Raw genomic sequence first — 27917 nt, forward strand, 5'->3', positions numbered from 1 at the left:
AGTCGGGATTGGGGCTGAGTGGGAGGCTCGGGAAGGGGTGTGGCCGGGATTGGAAGGCGGGGTCCCTAGAAGAGGTCCTGGGAATCTACGGAGAGGGAGGTGGGCGGGGAGGCGAGATGGGCGTTGAGGAGGCCCGGCTTCGCAGAGGAGGCTGGCTGAGACGTGCCGGGAACCAGAAGGGGCAGGAAGAGGGTGGCCGCCGGCCGGGCCCCGCCCCGGGGCCGCCCTCCCATGGGTTCCGTTGGCTGTGGCGGCTGCAGAGGTTGTGGCGGCCGCGGGGCGGGCGTAAGATGGCGACAGAGGCGGCGGGAGCCCTGGGCCTGCTGTGGGGCTGGCTGTGGAGCGAACGCTTCTGGATGCCCCAGAACGTGAGCTGGGCCGACCTGGAGGGGCCGGGCGACGGCTACGGCTACCCGCAGGCCCGGCACATCCTCTCGGTGTTCCCTCTGGCGGCGGGCGTATTCTCCGTGAGGCTGCTCTTCGAGCGGTGAGAGCCGGCGAGGGAGCGGCGCGGAGGGCCGGGGGCGCGTGTCGGTGGAGCTGCCGCAGGGAGAGGCCGAGGACCGGAAGCAGAACTGTAGGGAAAGCCCGGAAGCCGGGGACTGGGGCAGCCTGGGCCGCCGCGCGGGTTGCACGGAGGGTGTCCGAGGTGGTCACGAAACCTAGGCAAAGGCAGAGATTGGGGCTTGGACAATGAAAGAGTGAGAGTCGAGGGGGACGCCGGGCCCATTTAATTTTAGATCCCGGAGGTCGCTTGGGCGGGGGGCGATTTATAGGCCTCCTCCCAACCTCCAAGGATTCCACAGACCTGAGAGCTGCGGCCGAGAACACGTAGCGAGGAACAGAAAAGGGGCCACGGGAACCCGAGCTAGTTGGGGCCATGGAAGCTGAAGGGTCAACACAAGAACCAGACGTTCCAAGTAAAAGGAACGTCTTCAAAGGAATCTAAGATTTGTGAGGACACTGTAGTTTCTGAGAGTTGATTAGTTAACCCTAAACCTTGGTTTGTCAGCTCATGGTTGTGTGTGTGTGTTCGGTAAATTCTGCCAGAGCCCGTTGGAGAGTTGAAATCTGGTAGGGGTAGGGTGTGGTAGACCCGGAGGCTTCCGAAGTATGGAAAGGTGTCAAGATTAGGTGAAGAACGGGCCTTGGAGGCCTGAGCTGGAAGGGGGAGTGGTCTTCTCGAAGGAGGAGTGGTCATCTTGAAAGGATGGAGAACCCTCGGGCTTATGAGAGAACTGTGTTGAACCAACTTCTGAGTTTAGCAGGATCACAACATGCTTTGTTTGGCCATGTGTTGGAAAAAGTGATTTCACTTTTCTTTGAGTGACTGGATTGTATCTAACTGTCTGGGATAAAGATATTCACTGAGGACTTGATGTGGTGATTTTATAATATGGACTCAAATAGCTGTGTGTGGTTTTGGTCAGGTCTACTCAGACTCTGGAAAGGAAACTTCTTTCCACTAGGTCTCAGGTAAGGAGGGGTGGCACTTTAACATCTTTTGTTCATTTGGCCTTCATCTAGAGCAGGAATGCCCTTTCTAGGGTGTTACAGATAAAATAATCTCTTACTCTCTGGAAAATTAGTCTTATCTGTTTTGCATTACTTGTTTGACTTGCCTACTATTTAAGACACAAAATGTTTTTAAAGATACTTGTTTTATGTAGCTAGCTAAGTTTTTCATCCATTTATCCATAGTGTTTGTATATTGTCATCAAAGTGCTCTGCCAGACTTCAAGTGCAGAAATAAAGATGGTTTTAACTGAAGTAGGTGAAATACAGATATCTAAATGCCTTTTATGGGTGCAGTTTTTAAAGTATTGTCATTGTATGAACGTTACTGGGGTGCAGACACAAACCACTTTTCTCTCTTACAAGTAACCTAGATCCCGGTACTCTTTACCCTGGCATCAATGTGAGGGCTGAGAAAAGAGAATGACAGTGTAATGACTAAAAAGGAAAATAACACAATTCAAGACCCCCCAAAAGTTCATTGTCCTAGGAAAAGATTCTGTGCTTCTCCTATAAATATATATCAATATGAAAATTTCTACACCTTAGTGGCGAAAGGAAATAGCTTGTTGCTTATAAACACCCATTTTATATAAACTTACATTATCTTAAGATTTCCAAAGAGTTCCTCCAGATGGCTGAAGACTAGAGCCCCTGGCAGAGCCACTGGAAAAGATCCTTTACCTGTGGGAATTCTATCTGAATGTTTCTATGGTGCTCCAATGTCAAGGGAATACGGGTGCTTGGGAATACTGAGCTGAAAGCATTCTAGTATGATATTTCTTGGCTAGCAAGAACAGGTACCTTGTTCATCTCATGTTTGATCTTAGGAAAGTTTAACCCTAGAAGCAGTCTTGCTATTTTGTTTCTCTTTAAGACCTACTACTTTAGTTAGCAATAAAATTGACTGCTGAATTACCAGCCCCTCTTATTGTGCTGGTCTTCCATAAAGGTAATAAATAGAAGCCGTTCTTAGAGTATAGTAAGAGATATATCAGAAATATTGATAGTGAGTCATCTTTGCTAATTTTTTCATTTCTCAAATCCCACTACTTAGTTTCTAGAAGCATATCTGTAGTCATCATAGATTATAAAAGCTAGAATTCCAATCTCCTCTTACAGACTAATAAACTAAGTCTTAGAAACGTCCTGCTGCTTTTCAGAGGTTGCATGCTAGAACCAAGATCTAGATCATTTTCCCCAGGGCTCCTGACACTGTGTAATGTGGCCATCTTTCCCTGTTCCTTAACCCCCTCTCAAGGGTTGAGATTTAACCTCCTGATCCTAATGTTCTAGGATTAGAGAACAAATTCATGCTCATCTTACTTTTTTAAAAATTTTCGCTTATTGATTTTAGAGAGTGTCAGGAAGGGGGAGGGGAGAGAGAAACATCACTTTGTTGTTCCACTTATTTATGCATTCATTGGTTGCTTCTTTTATGTGCCCTGACTAGAGATCAAACCTATAACCTTAGTGGATTGGGACAATGCTCTAACCAACTGAGCTACCTGGCCAGTGCCATGTTCATCTTATGCTTGATTATTTACTATAATGGGTTTTTGCCGAAGAACTTCAGATAGGAGAGAACTACCTACCAAGAGCACGAGGCCTTCTTTTGTGGGCCTCTGCTGACTGGTTGCATTGTGATGGCCTGCACTTTGCAAAATTGCCTTGGGTGTATCATATGGTCAGAAAATACTATTGACAGTTTGAGAATGGTCCACCCTCATCTACTCAGTTGCCCAGAGGAGTAACCAGAGTCTAAATCTTCAATCTGAAATAGATTTTTGGCTAGATTGAGAGGCAGAACTATAGATCCTTTGTTTCTATTCTTAAATTTCATTATACTGTATTCCAATGTTGGGCACCTTCCTATAGCTTCTCTCTCGCTTTCTCCCCTCCCCATACATAAATTCATGCTACCTTGTACCTATCAAAAGAGAGAGAAACTCTTCCTATTTTTAAAAACTTCTTTTTAATAATATGTTGATTGAGATCTGAGGGAAAGAGTGATTCAAGCTAGATCTGCTGTCTTACTTAAATTGGATCTTAAAGATAAATTGTTTGAGATTTAACATCTAGTCCCTTGAGCACTTGTTACTTGGAATCAAGTAGGAGCTTGAGACTTAGTATTGACACCATTAGAACTATATAGGCTCATCTGTTTTGAACATGGCATTGCAATAGGAGTTTTATATTGCCAGAAGAAAATTATTTTGTAAATTATACAGGAGACAGATTAAAACTCTCCTTGCTGCTCATTCATTATTCCAATCCCCTCTCCTCTCCTGTTACTTCCTATGCAGCCTCACTGGGATGTCTAAGGAACCTTTCGATACCATTCTTTCTCACCTGGGAGTGAATGTATTCATTTGCTGGCCTGTCATGTAACTGACAACAAGAGTAATGACTCATTTTGTGTGTGCGTGTGCACGTTTCTTAACCACTCATTTCATCTTCCTCTTGTCAACCTTGCTACCTCTGCTATATACTGCCTTTTGTTTTCCTGTTCTCCCCCACTTCCCCTAAGAAGAGGAAGAACTTTTTTTCCTCTTCCTGACAGGCCTGCTATCCCCCTCCTAGATCCTCTTCATGTCACCGCATTGTGACCCAGTGTTAGCAGGTCCTCCAGACAGGGAAGAGAAGCCTTAGGAAGAAGGGACACAGCTGCTGATTAGGCTGTAAGGGAGACTGCCCATTCCACTGCATCCCTAAAGGTGTTCTGTTGGGCGTTATTGAATTGTATTACAGAATTAAATCAGGTTTGTATATCCAGCAGAGCCAGATTGAAAAAGATGGTTATGTGACCCTGCCCTTATCTAAGAATCCACCTCTTAATAAACTCCAGATGGTCAGAAGCCTAATGTGTCCCTCCTCTCTTTGGCAAAACTTTCTCCAGCCCTTTTTGTATAGTAGGTGTTAATGCTCTACAGAAAACCCTGAGTACAGTCATGCCTGAGGTCAGGTTCCTGGCTTATCTCTGGAGACAATATATCCACCACTGAAAAGAAACATGTCAGATATTTTTGCTTTAGCCACTTCCTGAGTCAGAAACTAGGGTCTCCCAGATGAGTAAAGAGGAAATTCATGAAAGAGGAGGCAGCAAGTGAAATCTGTCCTCATAGAGTAGGAAGGGAGAAATAATACCTATTTTGGCTTCCTCTCCAGAGGTATTTTTAGGCAGATAAAAGCTGCCTTCTAAAGAATTCTCTGAGTTTTGAGTACTTTGTACCAAATCCACTCCTACTTTATCTTGGGAAAGTTAATTGAGGTGTTAAAAGGAGTTAACCATAATCGCTTCTAGCTGAAAAATAAAAATCTGAAACTAGTTTCCTTAGATAGGAAGACAGTTTTTCTAGATGTGAAGACAAATTGTCTCTGAATCATTTAGAACTGTTCTGTGCAGTACAGTAGCTGCTAGTTTGGGGGGATTTCAAATGTGATTAGTCAGAACTGAGATGTAAGTGTAAAATACATACTAGATTTCAAAGGCTTGGTGCAAAAAAAGTAAAATACTTTAATTTTTAACACTGATTACAGATTGACATGATAGTATTTTGGATATATGAGGTTAAACAAAGTATATTAACAAAATTAATTTCACCTCTTTCTTTTTTACTTTTTAAAATGTGGCTGTTAGAGCCTGGCTGGCATAGCTCAGTGGATTGAGTGTGGGCTGTGAACCAAAGCATCGCAGGTTAAATTCCCAGTCAGGGCACATGCCTGGTTTGCAGGCAATGGCCCCCAACAACCGCACATTGATGTTTCTCTCTCTCTCTGTCTTTCTCCCTCCCTTCCCTCTCTAAAAATAAATTTTAAAATGTGGCTATTAGAAAATTTAAAATTAGATATGTGGCATGCATTGTATTTCTGTTGACCAGTGCTGCTGATTGTGGTTCAAACAAATATTAGTAACCAAGAAGAGAATTTAATACATTCACATTTGATTCACTATTTTAGAACCATAAGATAATCAGTCCTAGGTATATCAGACTATGAAAATAGGTCTTTCTTAAAAAAAATCGTAGTAAAAATGGGATTTCTAACATGTAAATTATTTCCTGAATGATTTAAATAGTTATAGTCTATTTTGTGTAATCTTCTATTGACAGTGCCTTTAGCCAAGCATTGCTCTGTAGTTTTGCTCTTTTGCATATATCTTCTCAGTGGAGTAGTTAATGATCTGTAAACAAACAAGTTTGTCAAGTAGTTAAGTATACCTGGGCTCTGCACAGCCTTGGTAAGACAGAGAATAGTCACACTATTATATCTCTTCTCAAAATTATGGAGTTTCTGGAAAAGGGTATTCCTTGTAGTCTTTAGCTTTTAGTTAGTGTCAGCATTTGTGAGAACTCTCAGTGAGAGGCACAGAGGATCTCGAACTAAATCAGATTGCCATATATCAAACTATGTGCCAAGGATAAAAAGGTGAGTAAGTCATGATGGCTACCCTCAGGAAGAGAACAAGAAAAACAGTGATTAAAATACAGTGTAATAAATGTATGTACAGCCCTGACTGGTGTGGTTCAGTGGGTTGGGCATTGTCCTGCAAACTGAAAAGTTGCTGGTTTGATTCCCAGTCAGGGCACATGCCTGGGTTGGAGGCCAGGTCTCTGGTTGAAGAGGCAACTAACCTCTTTCCCTCCCACAGTGATGTTTTCCTCCCTCTCTTTCTCCGTCCCTTCCCCTCTCTCTAAAAATAAATACAATCTTTAAAAAAAAAATGTATTACAGCCCTGGCTGATATGACTCAGTGAATGGAGTGCCAGCCTGCAAACCAAAGAGTTGCAGGTTCAATTCCCCATCAGGGTGCATGCCTGGGTTTCGGGCCAGGTCCCCAGTTGGGGGTGGGTGAGAGGCAACCATACATTGATGTTTCTCTCCCTCTTTCTCCCTTCTTTCCTCTCTCTCTAAAAATAAATAAAATCTTAAAAAGAAAAAATGCCCATTTAAGAACAAAAGTATGTGCAAATGTATATATGTAAAATATAGTGCAATATATGAGAGTTTGGAAGAGGTGAATTTGATTCCTTTTAACAGTTGTTAACTAAAATACAGGCTCAATGTCTCACTAACAAACACTTGCTTGTTGGACTGACTGGGAAGAATGGTAAAAACTTGAGAAAGCTTTTTGTTAACCTTTTTTTCTACTCCACCTCTTAATTTGGCACACTTGAGTTTGTGTATTTCTACTTTAAGCAAATGCATTAAGTTGCATAATCACTCATTTATTTAAAATAGATAAATATGGTAATGAAAGAAATGTATGTAAGTATGTAGTTGGGAAAGGGAGGAATTCTTAAACAATGAGAGTCTCAGGAATTCTCAGCCGTTTTCCATCCACACTTTGAGAACTGCAGCTCTGTAGCAAGTAAAATATTTACTAGCTACTGTGCAATATAACTGCAACTTTGTCTTAAGTCAGTTTGTGTGTGTCTGAAGCATTTGAACATACACAATCTAAATACTGGAATTCTTATCTCAGGACTTAGTTCCCTTATAGAAAGGTAAGATGATTCTTTTTTCTTATCACAGTACCAGTAGGTACATTAAATTGCACAGGCATTAGTCATCTTAATTCTTTAAGGCCCTTTTATAGGTCTAAAGTGCAGATAATTTTGCTGCAAGTAGATAAAGAGTGAAGGATAGTCTGGTATAAATCCACATTCTGTGCCTTGTCATGGATTAGAATAGTATGTGTCATAGAGGTCCTTTTCTTTCTAGTCTGTTTCTGGTTTGCTATAAGAACACATTTGCTATTAAAAAAATAGTCCTCTAAAGAAAATGCCAAAATTACTTATGCACAGACAGTGCAAGAAATACTGGATTCGGTATAGATGTCTTTGATGAGTGCTGCACCTTGTACACAGGAAGCATATATGTGTACAATAATGTGTACAACAAATTTACTTATACATAGGAAAAACCCTGTCCTCTTAAGAAGTTACTCAGAAAAAAATACACTGACATAGATGCATATGTTTATGGAATATGCAAGATAATGAAATGCTGACAGTTACGAGCATATAAATGAATAGTGTTAGGGTAATTTAGAAATTCTTAAATATTTTTTTGTTCTCTGTCTTCTTTTTCATTCTTAAAAATTATTGAGGCTTCCAAAGGAGCTTTTGTTTGTGTGGGTTACTTATACCTATCTGTTTTCCCATATTTGAAATTTAAGAACTGTGTTTACTATTTCATTAAAATAATAATAATAAACTTGCTGTTAACATAAATAACATTTTTGAAAAATAATTATTTTCCAAAAGAAAACATATAGAATGAGAAGAACTGCATTGATTTTACATTTTTACAAATCTATTTATTGTCTGGCTTAATAAAATAACTGGATTCACCTCAATGGCTTCTGCATCCAATCTCTTGTAATATGTTGTTTTGGTTGAAGTACCTAAATAAAAGCAAGCTACACACAGATATGGAAAAAGGAAGTATTTTTTTCTTTTGTACTACACCAAAACACAAGTTGTAGCTTCTTAAAGGTTGGTTATATTGTAGAATCTGAAACCATATCAATGAGTATTTTATTCATGTCGAAATTCATTGGTCCATATTATACTTTGAATGAATATCATATATTGGTCATCTGAAAAATACTGGTTCACTGAGTTATATAGATTTCCCAAATGTCAATACATCTCATTATACAATATTTTAAAATCATATTAGTTAATCTCATTGTAACAAATCATATCAGAAAAATCTTGAAGTATTGTCAAATCAAAGATGGATATAAGTTCTCTAAAAATTCTAATTTTCACTTAGGAAGCTGAATTTTATCATTGGCAACAATGTTTTTTTTTTTAAGTGACAGGCTTATTTCATTCATTTTCAAGAAAATATTTTCTAAATACCTAGATCTAAGTAACCTTAGTTTATGTTTGTCATTCAGTCAGGTAAAATTAGTATTCAGTGAAAAACAAGCGTTTTTGTTCCATGCACAATCAGCCACGCAAGTGCATTGCTTTGACACAACCATGTGTGTACTTGGGCGCACAGCAGAAGTGCTTTCTGTGTACTTCCCACTTTATCACAGAATACTCTTAAACAATGTTCTCAGTGGTTAAGATTAATAAAATTAGTCATTTGTATTAATCATTTTTTCATCAAGGACATTCTTAAGTCAAACTAGCTTTTTTTTTTCTTTTTTAGCTAAGAAGACACAGCAAAGAATAATATAACTATTGGGTTGGTAAAAAAAAAAAAGTCCATTACATTTTTTTCCATATGATGGCTCTGGTAGTACTTAGTTGTCTTTGACTTCATTTGAAACAATTTTGTTAGAATGTATTGTGACAGCTGTCATACCAGCATGCATTAAAAAAAAAACAACATCAAAATTGGTGAATTTTTGAGCAGCCATTTTAATATTGAAGATGGAAGAAAATATGCAACATTTTTGGCATATTATGCTTTATTATTTCAAGAACTGTAAAAATGCAACTGAAACACAGAAAAAAATTTGTGCAGTGTATGGGGAAGGTGCTGTGACCGATGGAACACGTCAAAAGTGGTTTGTGGAGTTTATTGGTACGACTGACATTTTGGCCAAATAACTCTTTCCTGTGAGGCTGTCTTATGCATTGGTAGATGTTTAACAGCACCCCTAGCCTCTACCTACTAGAAGCCAATAGTGGAGACAGCTGACATATTCAAAATATCCAAGTCAATAAAGTTATTGAAAATGAAAAATATGTCTCTCATTTTACAGAAAAAACATAAGGGGCTTTTTGGCCAACCCAGCACTGCTGCAGTTTGGTGCCACTGCCTTGATTTGGCTTAAATGCCATTAGTTGTACTCACCTTTGCTTTGTACTGTAATTGCAAATATCAAGACAGTAACAGAGGCAAATAATGTCTTAATTTTATATGAAAACAGTTTTGACTTTATGGGCCCCCAGAGTATCCCAGGAACCTTTGGGAGTCTGTGGACCATCCTCTGCTGTAACTGAGTGAGATCCTCTAGGGTGAGTGTACAGAGTAAGAAAAGAAGCTACACAGAACCCAGAGGAAACTCCTTGTTTAGGAAAAGGCAAAGGAAAAACGCAAAAGGAGGTAAGAGATACAACAGTTATACAGTATTTGATCATAGTTAGCACTTAATAGGTATACTTAACTTTGTCCCAGGCACTGTTCTAAGTGCTAAACATAGTAACTTTATGAGGTAGGTTAATACTATCGTTATCCTCATTTTATAGATGAAAAACCTGAAGCGTGGAGAAAGTTAAGTACCTTGTCCAAGGTGATTCAACTAGTAGTGCATACCAGGCAGTGTAGTTGTACTCCGGGGGGTGGGGAGGCGGCGCAGAAAACTAGGGAGGGGGTGGCAGTAAGAAAGCTAAGAAAAGAGCATTTCAAGAGGGAGGGCATGGCCAATAATACAAAATGGTACTCGGTGGTCGGGTAAGATACAGGACTGAAAAACATCTATTTGATTTCACAATAAGATCATTGACACTTTTGGCAAGACCAGCTTCAGTGAAGTGTAGGGACAGAAGCCAGATGAGAGAGGGAGGAGGGTTGAGGAATGAGTGGGAGTTAGAAGAGAAGTCAAGAGGAGAGAACTTCAAGACCTTAGCTGTGAGGTAAGAGAGAGCCAGAGGGTGTGAGGGACAGGGAGAGCCTTTGTCAGATGGGGAAACTTCAGCATGTTTAAGGTCTGGTGAGAAGAAACAAGGGGCTGAAGATAATAAGAGAAAAAACAAGAAAAATAAATACAATGAAATTTCTGATCAGTAAGTGAATGTTCCCTAAAAGCACGGATATTTTAGATAGAATGGTTCTGATGCAGGAAGTTGAAGGCATTCCCTTCTCTTAAACCTGATTCTTGAGAGCTGGCTGTTTCCACTTCTTCCTCCTCATATCTTTCACTTCTATAACTCATTACTGTCTTTTAGAGCCTCCATCTACTTACAGTAATTTCTTTGGTAAAGGTTACCAAAGATCTCCAAATGGCTAAATCCAGTGGGCACTGGGTTTCTACGTCATTTAATAGGACTCCACCTCTGGCCTTCCTGTCCCCCAAATTCATCTTTTATGCTTGTTGTTTCCCAGGATTCTGACCTTGGTTCTCTTTTCAGTTTATATTCCTCTCATGTAGTCACATCTATCCCACACAATTTTAGCTACCACCTACATTCTTATTCTCTCGCTATCTTTTTCTTTCTCAGATGTGTGTGTATCCCATTCAAGTTCCTTTTCCAAGTTTATTTGCCTACTAGACAGTTCCATTTCAACGACGCATTTCAGCATACACACAACTCATACATCACCCCCAGATTTGCTTTCCTTACCTTACTTTCTACTTGGTTGAGGCACCATAATCTACTTACTTAGTTTCCCAAGGCAGAAACATGGAAGGCACACTTGACTCTTCTTTTGCCTCTTACCTCTGTTCAGTTGCCAAGTCCTGTCAGTTTTACCTCCTAAATATCTCTTGAATCCATCAACACTTTATCACTTAAAGCATGGGTTTTTTACAATAGCCTTCAGCTGATGACAATTCTTTATTAATATACAGATCCATTCATCTCTTCTCTGCCCTGGTCTAAATTATTGGATAACTGTCAGTAATAATTATCCAGTAATTTATCCAATAATAAATTACATTCAAGCTTTGCATAACATACAAGGCAACTATGATCTGCCTCCTAACTACCTGTATCATTTTTTTCTCCTGTCACTATTGCCACTGTCACCCCCACCTCCAATACACTTCTTTTTTTCTTTTAAGATTTCATTTATTTATTTTTAGAGAGAAGGGAAGAGAGAGAGAGAAAGATCAATCAGCTGCCTCAACCAGGACTGAACCTGCAACCCAGGCATGTGCCCTGTGCAGGAATCAAACTGGCAACCTTTCACTTTGTGAGATGATGCCCAACTAACTGAACCACACCAGTCAGGGCAATACTTTCTTATCTCTCTGTTTAGTACATGCTGTTCCCTCTGCCTGAATGTACTTTGTATTCTCTTCTTCTCTTTCTTGCAGAAGCCACTCTATTTTTAATGTCATTGGTTTATTAACAATTCAGTTGTAAAGGGAAGGGAAGGGACCTTTTTTAAAATTGATTTTGAGGAGGGGAAAAAGAGAAACATCAATTTGTTGTTATAAGAATCAACCAATAAATACCTAAATAAGTATAAAACCAAATTGATGTCTGTCTGTGCCGGGATTGAACCTGCAGCCCTGGCATATCTACACTCTAAACACCTGAGCTACCCAGCCAGGACCTGAATCTGTTTGCTGTGAGACTCTGCATTTGCCTGTTAGGGGTACATATGTTTTGGGGGAGGACTTTCTAATGCTGCTGTGTACTTAAGGATTAAATTCTCCAAACAGACTACATCTGGCCCTAAGAAACTATTTAATCATCATCTCAGCTACCCTCTTTCTCCCTCGTGCCTGCCCCTCTCCCCATGCGTGTCTGTGTGTGTCTGCATTTGTGTGTAGTGGGGAGCATTTCAGGTTCAGGTACTTAAGTTACTCAGTGTTCTTCACCTAATGATACACCATCCTCAGTCTTTTTATTGTATTTTCCCTTTCATCCCATTCCCTATTTTAATTTTTCTGGTTATATTTTCTTTTTGTATATCAATTTTGACACTTTGTATTTTTCCAGAAATTGATCTAAGCTATTGCTTCCCAACTCAAGCATGTTGCTGCACATGTAGAAGATAAAATGCACATTGCATGATAGGGGGGGTGAGGCCCAGGCTCCAGGCTAAGGGTTTCTGGTTACCACAGGCTACAGGGACCACCTTGCAAACTAAGGGCAGCATCTCAGCATAAGTATAACAATCAAGTTGAGAAGCTTGATCTAGGTTTTCTAGTATATTTTTTTATAGTTCATAACCTTCAGTGACATTGCATGAATCACAAAGACAGCAATGTTAGTATAGCCCCTGTCTTTCGTATGAAAAAGCAAAGTAATAAGTAATTTCATCTTAATTAACCCAGGCTGAGGTCAGCTGCCACCATGTATCTGGAGGGCAGGGAAAGGGCAAATTGAAATGATCTTTCCAAAGCAGGACAGATGTATTACAACCAGGCTGGGTCACTAGACTCATGTTCCTGGAGTGGCAGGTGGAAAGGAGCACCTGACTGTTACAGACCACTAAATGTCTACTTACACAGACTTGAAGGCTAAGGGAAGTCTAATTTTACAAATTATTTTAAAAGTTTGGGCAACTCCAGCATCAATATGAGCAACATATTGATGCTGGAGAGGACAGAAGATCACAATAGAAGTTTGATTTCTCAGGGCTATCCAGCACAGCAGTTTGCAAACTGTGCTATCAGGAACACTTCATACTCTTAAAAACCATCAGGGACCCCAGAGCATTTCTGTTTATATGAATAACACCTATCAGTATGTACTGTTTTAGAAATTAAAATGAAAAATAATTTAATATATTATTAATTCACTTACAAATAACAATAAATTGATTTTATTGTTAATATAACTAACACTTGATGAAAAATACTTGCCAAAACAAAAAAAAAGCGAGCAGAATTGTATTATTTTACATGTTTGCAAGTCTCTTTAATATCTGGCACCTGTATTCTCATGTCAGCTTCTGCATTGTCTGTTGCAGTTTGTCATATAACCTGTGGAAGATCCCGCTGTACACTCATGAGAGAATTAGAGCGAGAGTAATTATTATGAAGTTACAGAATTATTAAGAGAATCATCTTGCCCTGGCTGGCGTAGCTCAGTGGATTGAGCGTGGGCTGCGAACCAGGCATCGCAGGTTCGATTCCCAGTCAGGGCACATGCCTAGGTTGCAGGCCATGACCCCAGCAACCGCACATTGATATCTATCTATCTATCTCTCCCTCCCTCTCTCCATCTCTCTCTCTCTCTCTCTCTCTCCCTCCCTCCCTCCTTTCCCTCTCTAAAAAATAAATAAATAAAATCTTTAAAAAAAGAGAGAGAATCATCTTAACTTCACAGACTTCCTGAAAGGGTCTCTGAGACTTCTGGGAGCCTCCAGAGCATACTTTGAAAAGTGCCACTTTTTCAGAAAGGATGGATGTCAGGCTCTTTATCTGGAGTTTTACTAACCTATTTTATAAATTATACTGAATGCCACATAAATGATATAGAATGAGTACATGATTAAGTTTGAATTTCTTCAAATTAGTACAGTAATTAAAAATAATTTCACTTTCTTCATTAAGGTAATTCATTAAATGCATAAATAAGTCATGTATTTACTTGTTTTATCACAGAAAAATACTTTTCCACCATAAGTCCTTATTACTGGTTTTGGGATTCATGCCCAAAATAGATGCCCAATAAATATTTGTTAAATAAATTTTCTTAGGATCTGTACAGCTGTAACAGACTCGACGCTGCCAATAGCTTTATGCCTTTCATTGGACTCTGTGAACTAATGAGGGCAGGATGTGAGCTAATGACACCATAGGATGTTAAGTCCACTCCAAGTTACAGATAATTAAAAAACTATCTTGGCTTCACCCAGGTGAGCAGGGTTCAAAAATCCGCTGTCCCTATTATACAAAAGAGGATTTCTTGCGCTTCTCACCTTCTGCCAGAGGAACTATCAGGTACCCAGACTGAACTATCAGTTTCTAGTAAAATAATAACCTCCACCTTTTATTGAATGCTTACTAAGTGTCAGGGACTGCGCTAGGCATGCAGGTCATGTTGTTTCATCTTTAAAATGAACTTCCACAGAGTCTCTTAACTGTTACAATCTGCCTAACTCCCAGACCTTTAATCACCTGGGTGCTTCTAGATTGAGGAAGAGACCTCCATCAGGGGGTAAGAGTAAGAATTGAAAAGGCTGTTTTTTGTTTTTGCATCTGCCTGTTCATATGATTAATGCAGATAAGAGGAGATGAAGGAGACAGTGAGAGGTGATTCAGTGCTTTTATCTCTGATGTGGCACCAACTTAAAAGCAGAGAATGGCTGCCTTAATTACTCTTCTGGGTCCTTATCAATCCTGGGTCCAAACTGAGCTCATGGAACAGGGTGGGAATCACTGGACCTCTCACTTGTCAGTTACTGAGTGGCTCCAAGCACAAAACCTTGGTAAAGACAAAAGCGTATTCTCTGTGTATTCTGTGTTCATGAGTTTAAACATGAGTGGGTTTTTAAATATTTGTACACAGACTAATATACCAGGAAATATAAAGTATGTGCTAGCATTGGCCTTTGAATGAAACTTTTGTGCTACCTGTATAAAAGAGAGGAGACAATGAGTTAAGATGTAGCTAATTTTGTGCTCTGAATAAATGTTTCCCCATGGCTCAGGAACCTTGGTGATAAGGGTAAAAATTTTCATAGAAGAACATAAACAAAGTTTCTTATTCTTAGTCTCTCCCTCAGAGATAAATTCTGGACTCAAATGCAGACCATGAAAATAGGTCACGAGCATTGCCATCTTCGGCCTGCCTGTCATAATTTTATCGTGGGATTCCCAAAGATGCTAAAGGTGCTAAAACTGGTTTTGACTTGTCCTCAAAGTCACTACATGGAGTTTTTCCTAGAGCTGATTGATGCTCACAAAAATCTATGGTTGTGGAGAGGCAGATGTTTCTTGAAGAACCTAGGAATAGTTTCTCAATTTTCAAATATCTAAAAGTTAGGAATTAATTACAATCAATGATAACACTATATAATCTTAGATATAGAAAAAAAAACTAATAAATCACCTCATATAACCCCTTTTAAAGATGATAAAACCAAGGCTCAAGTGACTTGGCCAAATTTATATGATTTATTAGTGGTATAGTCTAGGACTGGGTTTTTAATTTTTTTTTTTAAGATTTTATTTATTTACTTTTAGAGAGAGGGGAAGGGAGGGAGAAAGAAGGAGAGAAGCATTGATGTGAGAGAGGTACATCAATGGGTTGCCTCTCGCACACCCCCAACTGGGGACCTAGCCCACAGCCCAGGCATGTGCCCTGACTGGGACTCCCACTGGCGATCCTTTTTGGTTTTTTTTTTTTTTGGTTCGCAGGCCAGCGCTTAATCTACTGAGCCACGCCAGCCAGCCCCTTATTTCTTCTAAGTATTTCAATAATCTTTTTATTAGGCATGACCATTACCCAGGATATTTATATTTAGGGAGAGCTCAGGCTCAGTTTTACTTTTCCCTGCAATTAAGACCTTTCTGGCCCTGGCTGGGTAGCTCAGTTGGTTCGAGCATCGTCAGAATACACCAAGGTTGCCGGTTCAATCCCAAGTCAGGGCACATAGAAGAATCAACAATGAATGCATAGATAAGTGCAACAACAAATCGATGCCTGTCTGTCTGTCTCTCCCTCCTTTTAAAAATCAGTTTTAAAAAAAGAGCTTCCTGATCTTTTGATGTAAGGAAAACTACCATTTATTAAGCATCTCCCTTGTTCCGGGTTCTTCATATGTTATCTCATTGAACACTTAAAAGATTCTTGCGACGTTTTAAAAAAGATTTTATTTATTTCTAGAGAGAGGGGGGCAGGGAAAGAGAATGAGAGGGAGAGAAACATTGATGTGTGGTTGCCTGTTGTGTGTCCCTCATTGGAGAGGTGGCCTGCAACGCAGGCATGTGCCCTGACTGGGAATCTAACCAGCCACCCTTTGGTTCACAGGCCTGCGCTCAATCCACTGAGCTACGCAAGCCAGGGCAGATTCTGCTAACAATTTAATGGTCCTGTGAATCACCCAGGGATCTTGTTAACCAAGATTATGCAGGTCTGGGATGGGGCTCAAGTTCTGCATTCCTAAAAAGCTTCCAGGAGAAGCCAATAATGTTTTTGATCTGTGGACCTTATATTGAGTAGCAAAGATGTTGGTTGATATTATCTTCATCTTACAGATGAAAAACTGAGGCTTACAGAGATTAAATAAACTGCCCAAGTTCATACCAGCAGTAAATGGTAGACTAGTGATTTGATCTAGGTCTTTCTGACTTTAAAGCTTAAGATGTGATAAAAAAAAGAAAAGCCAGGGGAAAATGGAAAGAGAGCTTATGATCCAATATTTCTTAAACAGGTCACGTCTCAAGTGAGTCAGTGGCGGATTCCAGAATGAAATCAGAGTCCCAGCTCCAGCCAAGTGTTTCCCCTTTTCCCTCTCATCACTCCCCTAATCAAGACCTTTCCTTTGTGCTTAGCAACCCATATTTAGATTGGCTCTTGGGCTTTCTCCATTACAGGTTTATTGCCAAACCCTGTGCACTCCATGTTGGCATCCAGGACAGTGGTCCTTATCAGCCTCAACCCAATGCCATCCTTGAAAAGGTGTTCATATCTATTACCAAGGTAAGTGGGCAAAGAAACAGAAGATTTATATGAGGGATTGCTCCTTGGGACAGGGGAAGATAGAGGACAAGTATCTCCAAGGGTTAGGCTAGAATGGGTTAGGTAGTCATTACATCTGTATCCCCTCAGGAACATACCTTTGGGCCAGGGTGTAAATCGAGTAGACCTACACTGGAGTTTTAGGCCCAGCAGCCACTACCGCCCGTTGCTCCCCAGATACACCATATCTTAATTTGGTTTTTCCCTGCTCCAGCTTTTGTCAGTACCGAACTGCATAATTAAGATGGGAACTGACAGCCATTGCAGTTTGGGTTTTAATACCTTTTTTACTCAGCTTAGGCTGGAGGGAGAAGACCAAACAAGGATGTGTATAGGTGAGCGGTAAAGGTCCTTAATGTGTGAAATAGCACTTCTTACTAAAAATGACTTTTGAGGTGAAACCAGGAAAGATAAACGTCACTTGAGCCACTGTAGTTATCACCCCTTTGCCACTCAGCTAGTCAAAGGGATGTAATGAGAGGTTTGAAGAAAAAGATATGTTCTGACTGGTCAATGCCTCTGCAGTATCCTGACGAGAAAAGGCTGGAGGGCCTGTCAAAGCAACTGGACTGGGACATACGAAAAATCCAGTGCTGGTTTCGCCATCGGAGGAATCAGGACAAGCCCCCAACGCTCACTAAATTCTGTGAAAGCATGTAGGTGTGCAGAGGAAAGTGGGGAGTGAGGAGAGGGTGGGGTATGACTGGGCTGAGGTTTTCTTTTTGGAAATCACTTCTCTTGTTAGCACAACAGTTGGTGAAAGTGGGGGGTTTAACTCAGTTTATTACAGTCAGGAAGAAGAGGGCTGGAAGACTGCTCACCCTTAGTTTCTTGGACATACTTGCCACTAAGTTAGATGTAGTTTCATTTTGTTCCTCTTTCCCAAATAGATTGGGAGTGAATTCCTTCACGTAGGTAGGTGTGCACTGCACACACATGTGCACTTTGACAGCAGTGGTACCAGTGTGCTCTAAGTGGACATTTTGGTGGGAAGCACCCCTTTTCCGGACATATTGTACTTCATTTCACTGGGTTTTACTAATTCCCCTCCGGGCACAGAGCACTGTATTTATCATTGTGGGGCAAAAGAAAATAATAGGCACTGTCATCAGGGCGTCTGATATGAAAGAAAAGTTGTTTAAAGCCATATACACTTGTGGAAATTTATTTTAAACAGAGGCTGAAAGATGTTGCTATCTTACTGGCTTTTGAGGTAACAATATTTGTCCCTATTCTAGGGACTTATCTTCTTTCTCACCAGTAACTGTCTTATCCCCAAATCTGCTATCTTCTTTAGCCTCAAAGAATATTTGAGTGAGTATTCATCTAACCTCTACTCTGCCCATCCAGGTGGAGATTCACTTTTTATTTATGTATATTCTGCTACGGAATTAGATTTCTTTGGTCGGTGAGTATGAACTTTCTTTGGTTTTCTCTTGGATTCTAATCATGAGTATATTTCTAGAGATGGCTTAAATACTGTTAGATCTCTGTTTTTCCCTTTTTTTCTGTGATGCCTACAGCCCAGGTTTATATGTTAAGTGGTTGCCTTCTATCTGAGGCCTGACTTCCATATCCTCATAACTCTACTGTTTCTCCCCTAAATAGCGCTAGTAATAATTAGTGTTGATTAAATCAGTATAATGCATGATGGTCTGCAGAGCACTAGACAAAACATCTTGTTCTTCCAGGAGAAACAGTTACAGAAATGGAATCAGTAACCCTTTAAAGTAGGTAAACAGGTATAATTCTTATTTCTTCAGTTAGTTGTCAGAGTCAAAGAATTTCAGGCTTTTTGATTTCTGATTCCATGTTTGTTTGTTTGTTTGTTTTATCACAGCACCAGCCTATTTCTCTAAATGATATCATTAAGGCTCCAAAATACATAAAGCAAAAAGAGGTAGAATTGAAGGACGAGGATAGACAAATACATAATCATCCTTGAAGATTTTAATACTCTTCTATGTAATTGACTAAATCATTAGATTAAAAAATGCCACGAAGGATATAGTTTTCAACAACACAATCAACCAATTTGTCCTAATTGACACTTACGGAACAGTACACCAGCCCCTGAAGAACATATATATAATTTTCCAGTGCACAGGGAATGTCAACTAAGATAGATTGTATAGTAGGCCATAAAATAAATCTTGGCCTCCTGGTGCTTACCATACCTGTATATACAAAAAGAAGAGGCAGAGTAGACCCACCCTGTATACACCTCACCTGGGCCCTTTGCCTGGTCTGTATTGTGAATGGAAAGACATGGAGAATGAATGAATGAATCTCAGTAAATTTTAAAATATTGAAATCTTACAGAATGTGTTCTCTGAGTATAATGGGATTAAATTAGAAGTCAGTAATAATAAGATAAGCAGGTAATATTTGTCAGTTAAACAATTCTGCTACATAATCCATGGATCAAACAAGAATTCACAAGGGAAATTTTTAAATACTTTGAATTGAATGATGCTGAAAATACAACATGCCAAAATCTGTGGGATACAGCTAAAGCATGCTTAGGGGGAAATTTATAACTTTAAATGTTTATGTTAGGAAAAAATAAAGCTTTAAAAATCAGTGATCTAAATTTCCATTTTAAGATCTGGAAAAAAGAAGAGCAAAGCAAACCCAAAGTAAGTTAAAGGAAAGAAATAATTTTTAAAAATAAGCAAAAATTAATGAAATAGGAATTAGACAAACAGCGGAAAAAACTAATAAAGCCAAAAGTTGGTTCTTTGAAAGTTTGATTAAAATTGATAAACCCCTAGAAAAATGAGAAAACAAATTCTTGATATCAGAGAGTAAAAGGAATTATCACTATAGATCATATAGACATTGAAAGAGTAATAAGACAACAATATGAACAACTTAATAGTAATAAATCCAACAACTTGGATGAAATGGACAAATTCCTTAAAGGACATAATTGAAAATCCACTAGAAGTTACTACTCTTGACTTCTGAATCTCTGACATGGAGATCTTTCTATTGGTTATCAAATGGAGTCATTGTCTTCCTGCCTTCCTGTCTGCAATACATCCCAGGTGGTGATGCCTTCAGAAACTATCCTAGAGTTCTTCCTGCTCTTATTTACCTCAAAGTATGATTTTTCTATTTGTACTAACACTTTAAGTTCTATAAGAAAAGTCAAGCAATGTATTTACCCTTTAAAGATTTTAAATTCTGTCAAGATGGATTCCTTTTTCTTTCCTATCTTCCTGTTTCCCTTGTATCATAGCGAGGTGGGGATTATAAGTGAGTCAGGGGAGAATCCCCAAAACTGACCTGGATTATTTGTTTTCTCTTAGTCAGCTTGGTTTTGGGACACCCGACAGTGCTGGCATAGTTATCCGTACCAGGTAGGATCTGAGCCCTTTCAAGACAGGGCCCTTATACGTGTGTGTAAAGTGGGTTGGGGCAGAGTGCCACCATAGAGCAGATGGCACATTTCTTTGGTATTCTTATGGGTTTAGGAGTTGAGTTTCTTTAAGTAATATATTCAGGGTATCTATTTGTGGTCCCCATCGCTGTGAAACTGAGTCATCTTTTTATTCCAGTTCCCCATTATATTCACCCTAGTTGGGCTGGAAAGAAAAGCAGCTTACTGGCATTAATGAGCTGCTTTCTGGTTCATGTGTCCCTTTTGAATCAAAGGTGACTTGGAGTCCCCTTAATCTATGGTAGAAAAATGTCAGGGGGCTGTTAACAGGGTGGAAGAAGGGAAGGCCTGAGTATATTTAATCTCCCAAAAAGTATTAATTATTTGATCCTGCTATAGTATGTATTAACTTTATCTGATCTGTAAAAGATGAGAGCTAAAGATATGTAGGTAAAAGGGCAGAGGGAAGAGGTTTAAGCCTCTATACCAACCCAAAGCCTGTTAGCTATTGCAGATCTTGTAATGATGGGGAGGAAAGATGTCTAATGATTGTGGGTATTGGTCCTCCAAGGCACAGAAGTTTGCAGAGATAGAATGAATCTTTGAGTAGCTGGCATTCTAACTACTTCTTTCTTTCTTTCTTCTTTCTTCCAGCCTCTCACAAGTGGACTTTATTACTATTATATCATGGAATTGGCCTTTTATTGGTCTCTTATGTTTTCTCAGTTTACAGACATTAAAAGAAAGGTAAGGACACTGACTCCCTCAATTTCCTAACTTGTTATAGCCTCCTTCCTAGCACCTACCATTCCGCCATTGTGATGGATTCTCTGTCCTGAATGGGACTACAAAAAAGGGAGAAAATAGGTTTGATGGGAACATTTAGCTCTTTGTAATGTTCTCAGACATGAGACCTGACTAATGAAGAAGTATATTTGAGGCATTCAGGGCAGCTAGGATGAGAACAATTAACAAACTAAGCATACCCTTTTCTTTATCTTTTTCCAAGGTTCTTACATGTATAAAGCTCAGGAAACTATTCAGAACTTAGGGATAGCAAGTCATGATCCAGGACAAGGGCTGAATCCATAAAGGCTAAATCTGGCTTTTGCTTGACATTAGGAACCCTTGTTCTCTCTCTTCTTTCCCTTCTTGGTGACCCCACTTACTCAAAGAATTTTAGCTGGAAGAGGTTTTAGATTATTTTGTTTACCCTTTTCTTGCTATTGGAAATGAATTAAGTTTTAAGGGTTTTTGTTTTTTAAGATTTTATTTATTTATTTCTAGAAAGAAGAAAGAAAGGGAGGGAGAGAAACATTAATGTGTGGTTGCCTCTTGCTCATCCCCCAGTGGGACCCTGGCCCAAAACCCAGGCATGTGCCCTGCCTGGGAATTGAACTGGCAACCCTTTGGTTCAAAGGCTGGCACTCATTCCACTGTGCTACACCAGCCAGGGCTGAATTAAGTTTTTTTTAAGGAGGCATAATCTTCATATCTTATTCTTGTCCACTTTATATAATGTAGTGTCATCAGCTCTAACCCTAATTCATTACTAACTTGTGGTTATCTTTGGTGAGGAAAACAAAAGTTAGCATTTTCGGGAATGGACACAGACTAATCTGGAATGTTAGTTGTTGTGTAACCTAAAAGCTTGATACTCAATTCAGATGCCCTTCACTCTCCTATGGTCAGGAGACACAGGTCCCCTTATTAAGATTTTATTTTAATACGCCCTGGCTGGCGTAGCTCAGTGGATTGAGCACTGGCTGGGAACCAAAGTGTCGCAGGTTCGATTCCCAGCCAGGGTACATGCCTTGGTTGCAGGCTATAACCCCCAGCAACCGCACATTGATGTTTCTCTCTCTCTGTTTCCCTCCCTGCCCACTCTGAAAGTGAATGGATAGAATCTTAAAAAAAGATTTATTTTAATACATGATACAAATATAAAAGGTTTGTAATATATATGTAGGTTTGAAAACATACTAAAATGTATACTTGTGAACCCATCCCCAACTCAAAAACTAGAATATACCATTGTATTTGTTTCATCCCTATTTCTCTGACCCAAATTTACCTATTTCTCCCACCCTCTGTCCCTGGCTGGACTGAGAAGTTGTTATTGGACTGAGAGCTATGTCTGATAACTCAGGTATTTAGAGATTTCTCCAGGTCTAACTTTGGCATTGGAATCCAAGATGAAATTAGAGCTTTAAATATGTTTTGAGATATATTAACGTAGATTATGGGTTAGTCACTGATGTAGAGTTTGGGTCAAATGCTAGGCATCATCCTAATGGAGAGTGTAAACAAAATGGAACTTCTAAGGGTGGGATAAGATTGTCAGAGAAAAATGTAGGGCACTGAGTTGGCCAGCGTCTCTATGATCTTGCCTATGCCACCTCTTCTGTTTCCATTCCTTCCTAGGACTTCCTGATCATGTTTGTGCATCACTTGGCCACCATTGCGCTCATCACCTTCTCATATATCAACAACATGGTTCGGGTAGGAACGCTGGTCATGTGTCTACATGATGCCTCAGACTTCTTGCTGGAGGTACGACCCAACCTCTCTTTCCTCGTTGTTCCCCTCTTTCTCTCCTTTTCTTCCTGAGAACAGGCTTTCTCCTCAACTCAGCTCTTACCTTCCCTTCTCCAGGCAGCCAAGCTGGCTAATTATGCCAAGTATCAGCGTCTCTGTGACACCCTTTTTGTGATCTTCAGTGCTGTTTTTATGGTCACTCGTCTAGGAATCTATCCATCCTGGTAAGTGTTAGGGCTGTGGAGCTGTGGTAGGTATGTAGCTAATGGTACCTTTTGTCAGCTTAGGAAGTAGACCACCACGAACCTGATCGCACTGCTTTTTTCCTTGATCTCACCTGACCTTTACGGACTCTCACAAGACCTCAGTTCCCTTGCATAATATTTCTAGTGAAGCGTGATCCAGACTCAGAGCATCCAACTCATTCGGCTGTGGCTTTCCTGGCTCATCTCTGAAAAACAGTTCTCATTTTATACCTGAGTAATTCCTTTGCTCTCTTTTGTGCTGATTAAGAAATTCTCAGGTTCTTCTTGCTTGTTTTCCTGCTCTGCACCCTCTCCCCCACCTTGACCAACACACACACTCGCGCACACACCTCTCACTTCTACACTCACTACTTAATAGTACAAAGTCAGCAACTCTGTGGGTTGGAGATATGCTTAGTCTGAGGGAATCGGCTACCAACTTTTTTTTTAATTGATTGATTCTTAGAAAGACAGAGGAAGGGAGGGAGATAGATATCATCTCTGTCCCTAAAAAATAAAACACTTCATAGGCTCCCTTTCTTTATTCTTTTCTCACTGTGGGTGAATATCCATGGAACATGAACTGAGAGGAGGTGCACAGGTTCTGCTTCCCAGGGAACTCAGCTTCAACCTCATGTGCCTGGCTTCAACTCTAGAACCTGACCATTGGTCTCCCTCTTTTAGGATTCTGAACACAACCCTCTTTGAGAGTTGGGAGATGATCGGTCCCTATCCCTCCTGGTGGCTCTTCAACGGCCTTCTCCTGACCCTACAAGTTCTGCATGTCATCTGGTCCTACCTAATTGCGCGAATTGCTTTCAAAGCCTTGATTCGAGGAAAGGTCAGTATAAGAGATGGCTTCTTTCTTTGAGGCTGGGTAGAAAGACTGGTATTACTCAATAGGCCTTCTCTCTCAGTCTGGCCTGGTGAGCCCCATCTACACAAGCAGACCCAGCAAACAGCCTAGGGATCAGAGTTTTCATCTTTTCTATAAGTTTGAGCATTTAGCCTATTAGGACATGACTTAGATGTAAGAGGAAGGATCTTCCTTCTTGTCCCTGAGAAATGACTGTTGTTAAATAATGAACAGGGTTAAGTTTTAGAGGTGGCCTCAGCCATTTCCTACCCCTTACCTGCTTCAGTGGGTTTCATATTTTTGTTTTTTAGCTGGCCTTTTATCTTTTTCCTTCCTTTCTTTTTTTTTTAAGTTTTATTTATATATTTTCTTGTAGTGGGGGTAGAAATTCAACGTGTGAGAGAAACATCGATAGGTTCCCCCTTGCACGCTCTCAGCTGGGGACCTGTGCTGCATCCCACGCGTGTGCCCTGACTAGGAATCAAACCAGTGACCTTTCAGTTTGTGGGACAATGCCCAACCCACTGAGCCACACCAGTCTGGGCTAATTTTTTTTAATTTATTGATTTGAGAGAGAGAGAGAGAGAGAAACATCAGTTTGTTGTCCCACTTATTCATGCATTCATTGGGTGATTCTTATATGTGTCCTGACCAGGGATCGAACATAAAACTTGGCATATTTGGACGATATTATAACCAACTGAGCTACTGGGCCAGGGCAGGAGCCTTTTTTCAAAGAAAATCATATGCAGAGCTCTAAGATAAAAACAGTAGAGATTGCCTGTGGTTCACAAGCCACCCCAAAATGACTGCATTCTGGTGTTCAAGATGTGGTTTGTGTAAGGGACTAAGTATTGGCCTCACCCAACTGTTGTATGAGGTGAGCGTCCTAAGTGAGATCGGTATTTAGGGTTTCAAATACCCATTTTATGCTCAGAGCCCAAAAGCACAAAGAAAGGTGTCATTTCATGACAAAATTCACTAAGTGAATCCAAGTTCTGAAGCAGTCAGGTTTTAATTAGCCCAAGGGCTGGCATTCAGCCTTCAGTAATACAGAATCCCAAGGGAGAGGAGCTCTGTTAGAGGACACACTGACTCCAGGACAAAGGGATGGAATGTTGTCTGGGCATATATGACCTCTGTGTCTGTTCCTTAGAGCTGCGATTGGTTATAGAACTTGCACAGTGTGCCTGCACATCTTGCTGTAGCTACTGGACATCTCTTCCCTCCCCCTGCTTTTCTTTCCTGCCCAGGTGACTTATCCAGGAAGGATTAGACCCAGACTCTGTACTCTCCACTCTTTTCTCACCTCCTTCCTTTTTTCTATGCCTGGTGGGAGCTGGACAGTTTCATCTCTTGCATGTAAGTGTATCTGTGCTTCTGGTATTCATCGAAGCATGTCTGTCTGAATGTGTTTCTCTTCCTTCCTGCTTTTCTTTCTGTTCTCATGTTGTCTGAAAGTGTGCCCCTCTCTCCTGACCTGTGGGGCCATTGGTGACTGGAGTTCAAGTTGCCAGATTTTCCTAAATGGAGGCAAGAATGGAGTCTACTCTATTTTCTCCTTTCTGTTTTTCTTCCCTCCTGCCTCACCCCTGCCTTTTTGAGATTCCCTTTACCACAGATCTAGACACACTGTCAGAAATTTCCTAAAGATCAGGCAAGCAATTAGTTATTTGAGTTCAGAGATCAACAGCTTTTAATAGGATCTTAGACCTAACCAAAGCAAGTGCCCTGCTTCTTAGAAACAATAATTATACTTTTTGTTTTCTTCTCAGCCCCCTTCTCTCATTTATTTTTATTTTAAAGACAGCACACATTTATTATCCTTCATTTTTGGAGGCCAGACATCTGGCATAGGTCTCACTGGGTTTCTCTCTCTTACTTTTACAGTCCATTGTAGAGAATTTGAAATACTTTGCTTGATATGCAGGATAATTTAGATTTGAAAACACTAATATAATCCAAATTCTTTTTTATATATATTTTATTTATTTTTAGAGAGAGGAGAAGAGAGGAAAAAGAGAGGGAGAGAAACATCAGTGTCTGGCTGCCTCTTGTGCACCCCCTACTGGGGACCTGGCTTGCAACCCAGGCATGTGCCCTGACTGGGAATTGAACCTACTACCCTTTAGTTCACAGACCGGTGCTCAATCCACTGAGCCACACCAGCCAGGGCTAATCCAAATTCTTCATTTGAAAATATAAACAAAAAAGCTGAGGTTAAGCAGTAAAGATTCACAAATAGTAGCATGATTGGGACTAGGCCTCTTTTTCTCTCTGACCACCAATCCACTTTTCACCATGTGGATCTCGGGAATACCAAAGTTACACAAGAGAAGTGATCGTGCTCCTGGGGAAAGGGAGAAGATTGGAGAAGTGTATCATAGGATATTGATAGTTGAGCCCTGAAAGAATAGAACTACTAAAAAAGGCCTAGTATGGATCACCTTTAGAGACAGCAAAACTTAGGATAACCAATATGAATAACTGCAGTGGCCATAGCCACCAGAAGATAGACGCAGTGATGACAGCTATACACATTATTTATGTTGACCTTTTCTGTTTTTTGAGATGGAGGGGGAGAAAGGATGTCTGGAGTGTCCCTCAAACCTAAGTCAGGAATCAGCGAATGATTTCAGCTCTCTTAGACTGGTCCTGAAACATACACCCCTCAACCAAAGTAGCTACTTATTCTGTAGAGAACAAAAGCAGAAATGATGAGAGAGAAGCCCAGGAAGCAGGCAAAGGCTACAACAGTAGCCATGGTCCAGGTAATATTTTGAGTCAGGTACCATCAGAAAGTAGGCCAAACTGGGAACAGTGCCCATGCATGGGCTCTGTGGGACTTGTCTCTCTTACATTTCCAGAAGTTCTGTCCTCACCTTTTCTTCCTTTGGCCCAATTCCACCTAGGTGTCTAAGGATGATCGCAGTGATGTGGAGAGCAGCTCAGAGGAAGAAGAAATGACCTCCAACACAAAAAGCCCCTGTAGCAACAGCTCCAGCAATGGTGCCAATAGGGTGAATGGTCACACGGGAGGCAGCTACTGGGCAGAAGAGTAGAATGGTTGGTATGAGGACTTCCGCACACATGGACTTATAGGGCCACTGGCAGCCTACTCCTCTCGGGCCTCCCCATACCTACAATCCTGTGACTAGGGGTCTGCAGGGCACCGAGGAGAATCAAAGAAGCAAATATTTTCACTTTTTAAAAACCTCTGCCATTTTGTATTTAATAGCCTCCCAGGTTCTTTCAATAATATTATTTGCTTGTGTGTGTTTGTGTGTGTGCATGTGCATTTGTGCATATGCATTAGTTTCATTGCCTGGGTTAGAGCACAATTCCAAACTGGGACCACTAGGCCTTGCCTGGTCCCCTTTGAACCCACCTCAATCCCAGATTGGGCTGCATCTTGAAATATGCTGGCTCTGGACTGTCCCCTCTTTTGTTGTCCAAGACTCTTGAGGCTCTGGCCATCTGATGGAACAGCCAAGTTCAGCTACCAGTTTCTGCACTGTTCTTCCTTCGGAGCTGGAATATTTCACATAAAGTTGTGTAGAAACTGACAACCATGGATGAATGGCCAGGATTGCTGTGGCCCCTAGCTAGATCCCCTTCCTACCACCTGGTAGTGACAGGGGCAACTGCTGATACCCTGCTCTTTACTCAATGGTACGCAGGGAGTGGGGGGTGGGAGAGGTTGAGCTGAGGGCTGGAGGAGGACAACAGCTACTGGGTAAGCTGTTAACAGTTTATACTATTGTTTACTCTTCTGTGATTAAAGTGCTTCAACCCTCCTCTGCTATCTCAAACTCTTTAGTGACTCTATCCCCAGTTCCCTGAATCCATAAGTTAATTAAGAATTTTTTTCAGGTCTGATGCTAGAAGCCATTGGACACCCAATTTTTCCTTTCTGTGCATGCTGGGAAGAGAGTGCCAGCCTACATTTTAGGACTTTATGTTTTAAGAAAAAGTAAACATGTAGTGGTCACAAGAAAAAATGCTGAGCAAATAAAAGCATGTATATCACCAAACCAACAAAGATT

At 40.5% G+C, this 27917-nt stretch overlaps 1 protein-coding gene and 1 pseudogene across 3 annotated transcripts; both read left to right on the forward strand.

Annotated features, from left to right (window-relative positions):
* Positions 1-27676, forward strand: CERS5 (ceramide synthase 5). Of its 3 annotated transcripts, none has more exons than XM_028532060.2 (11): positions 1-487; positions 16703-16808; positions 17373-17503; positions 18198-18255; positions 20162-20212; positions 20887-20979; positions 22657-22785; positions 22888-22994; positions 23700-23856; positions 25125-25233; positions 26784-27676. In XM_028532060.2, the coding sequence occupies exons 1-11, from the start codon at positions 117-119 to the stop codon at positions 26789-26791; spliced, it is 1320 nt and encodes a 439-aa protein (XP_028387861.1). In that variant the 5' UTR covers positions 1-116; the 3' UTR covers positions 26792-27676. The 3 variants fall into 3 exon arrangements, 2 of the variants coding, with proteins under 2 accessions (XP_028387861.1, XP_028387860.1); XR_004901597.1 differs by lacking the exon at positions 25125-25233 and adding an exon at positions 26443-26642 and having other exon boundaries at positions 79-487; positions 26784-26913; XM_028532059.2 differs by lacking the exon at positions 25125-25233 and having other exon boundaries at positions 84-487.
* On the forward strand, positions 19003-19119 carry LOC114514273 (annotated as a pseudogene).
* Positions 27677-27917: the final 241 nt, after the last annotated feature.

Source organism: Phyllostomus discolor, chromosome 2 (genome assembly GCF_004126475.2).
Source record: "Phyllostomus discolor isolate MPI-MPIP mPhyDis1 chromosome 2, mPhyDis1.pri.v3, whole genome shotgun sequence".
NCBI classification, from domain to species: domain Eukaryota; kingdom Metazoa; phylum Chordata; class Mammalia; order Chiroptera; family Phyllostomidae; genus Phyllostomus; species Phyllostomus discolor.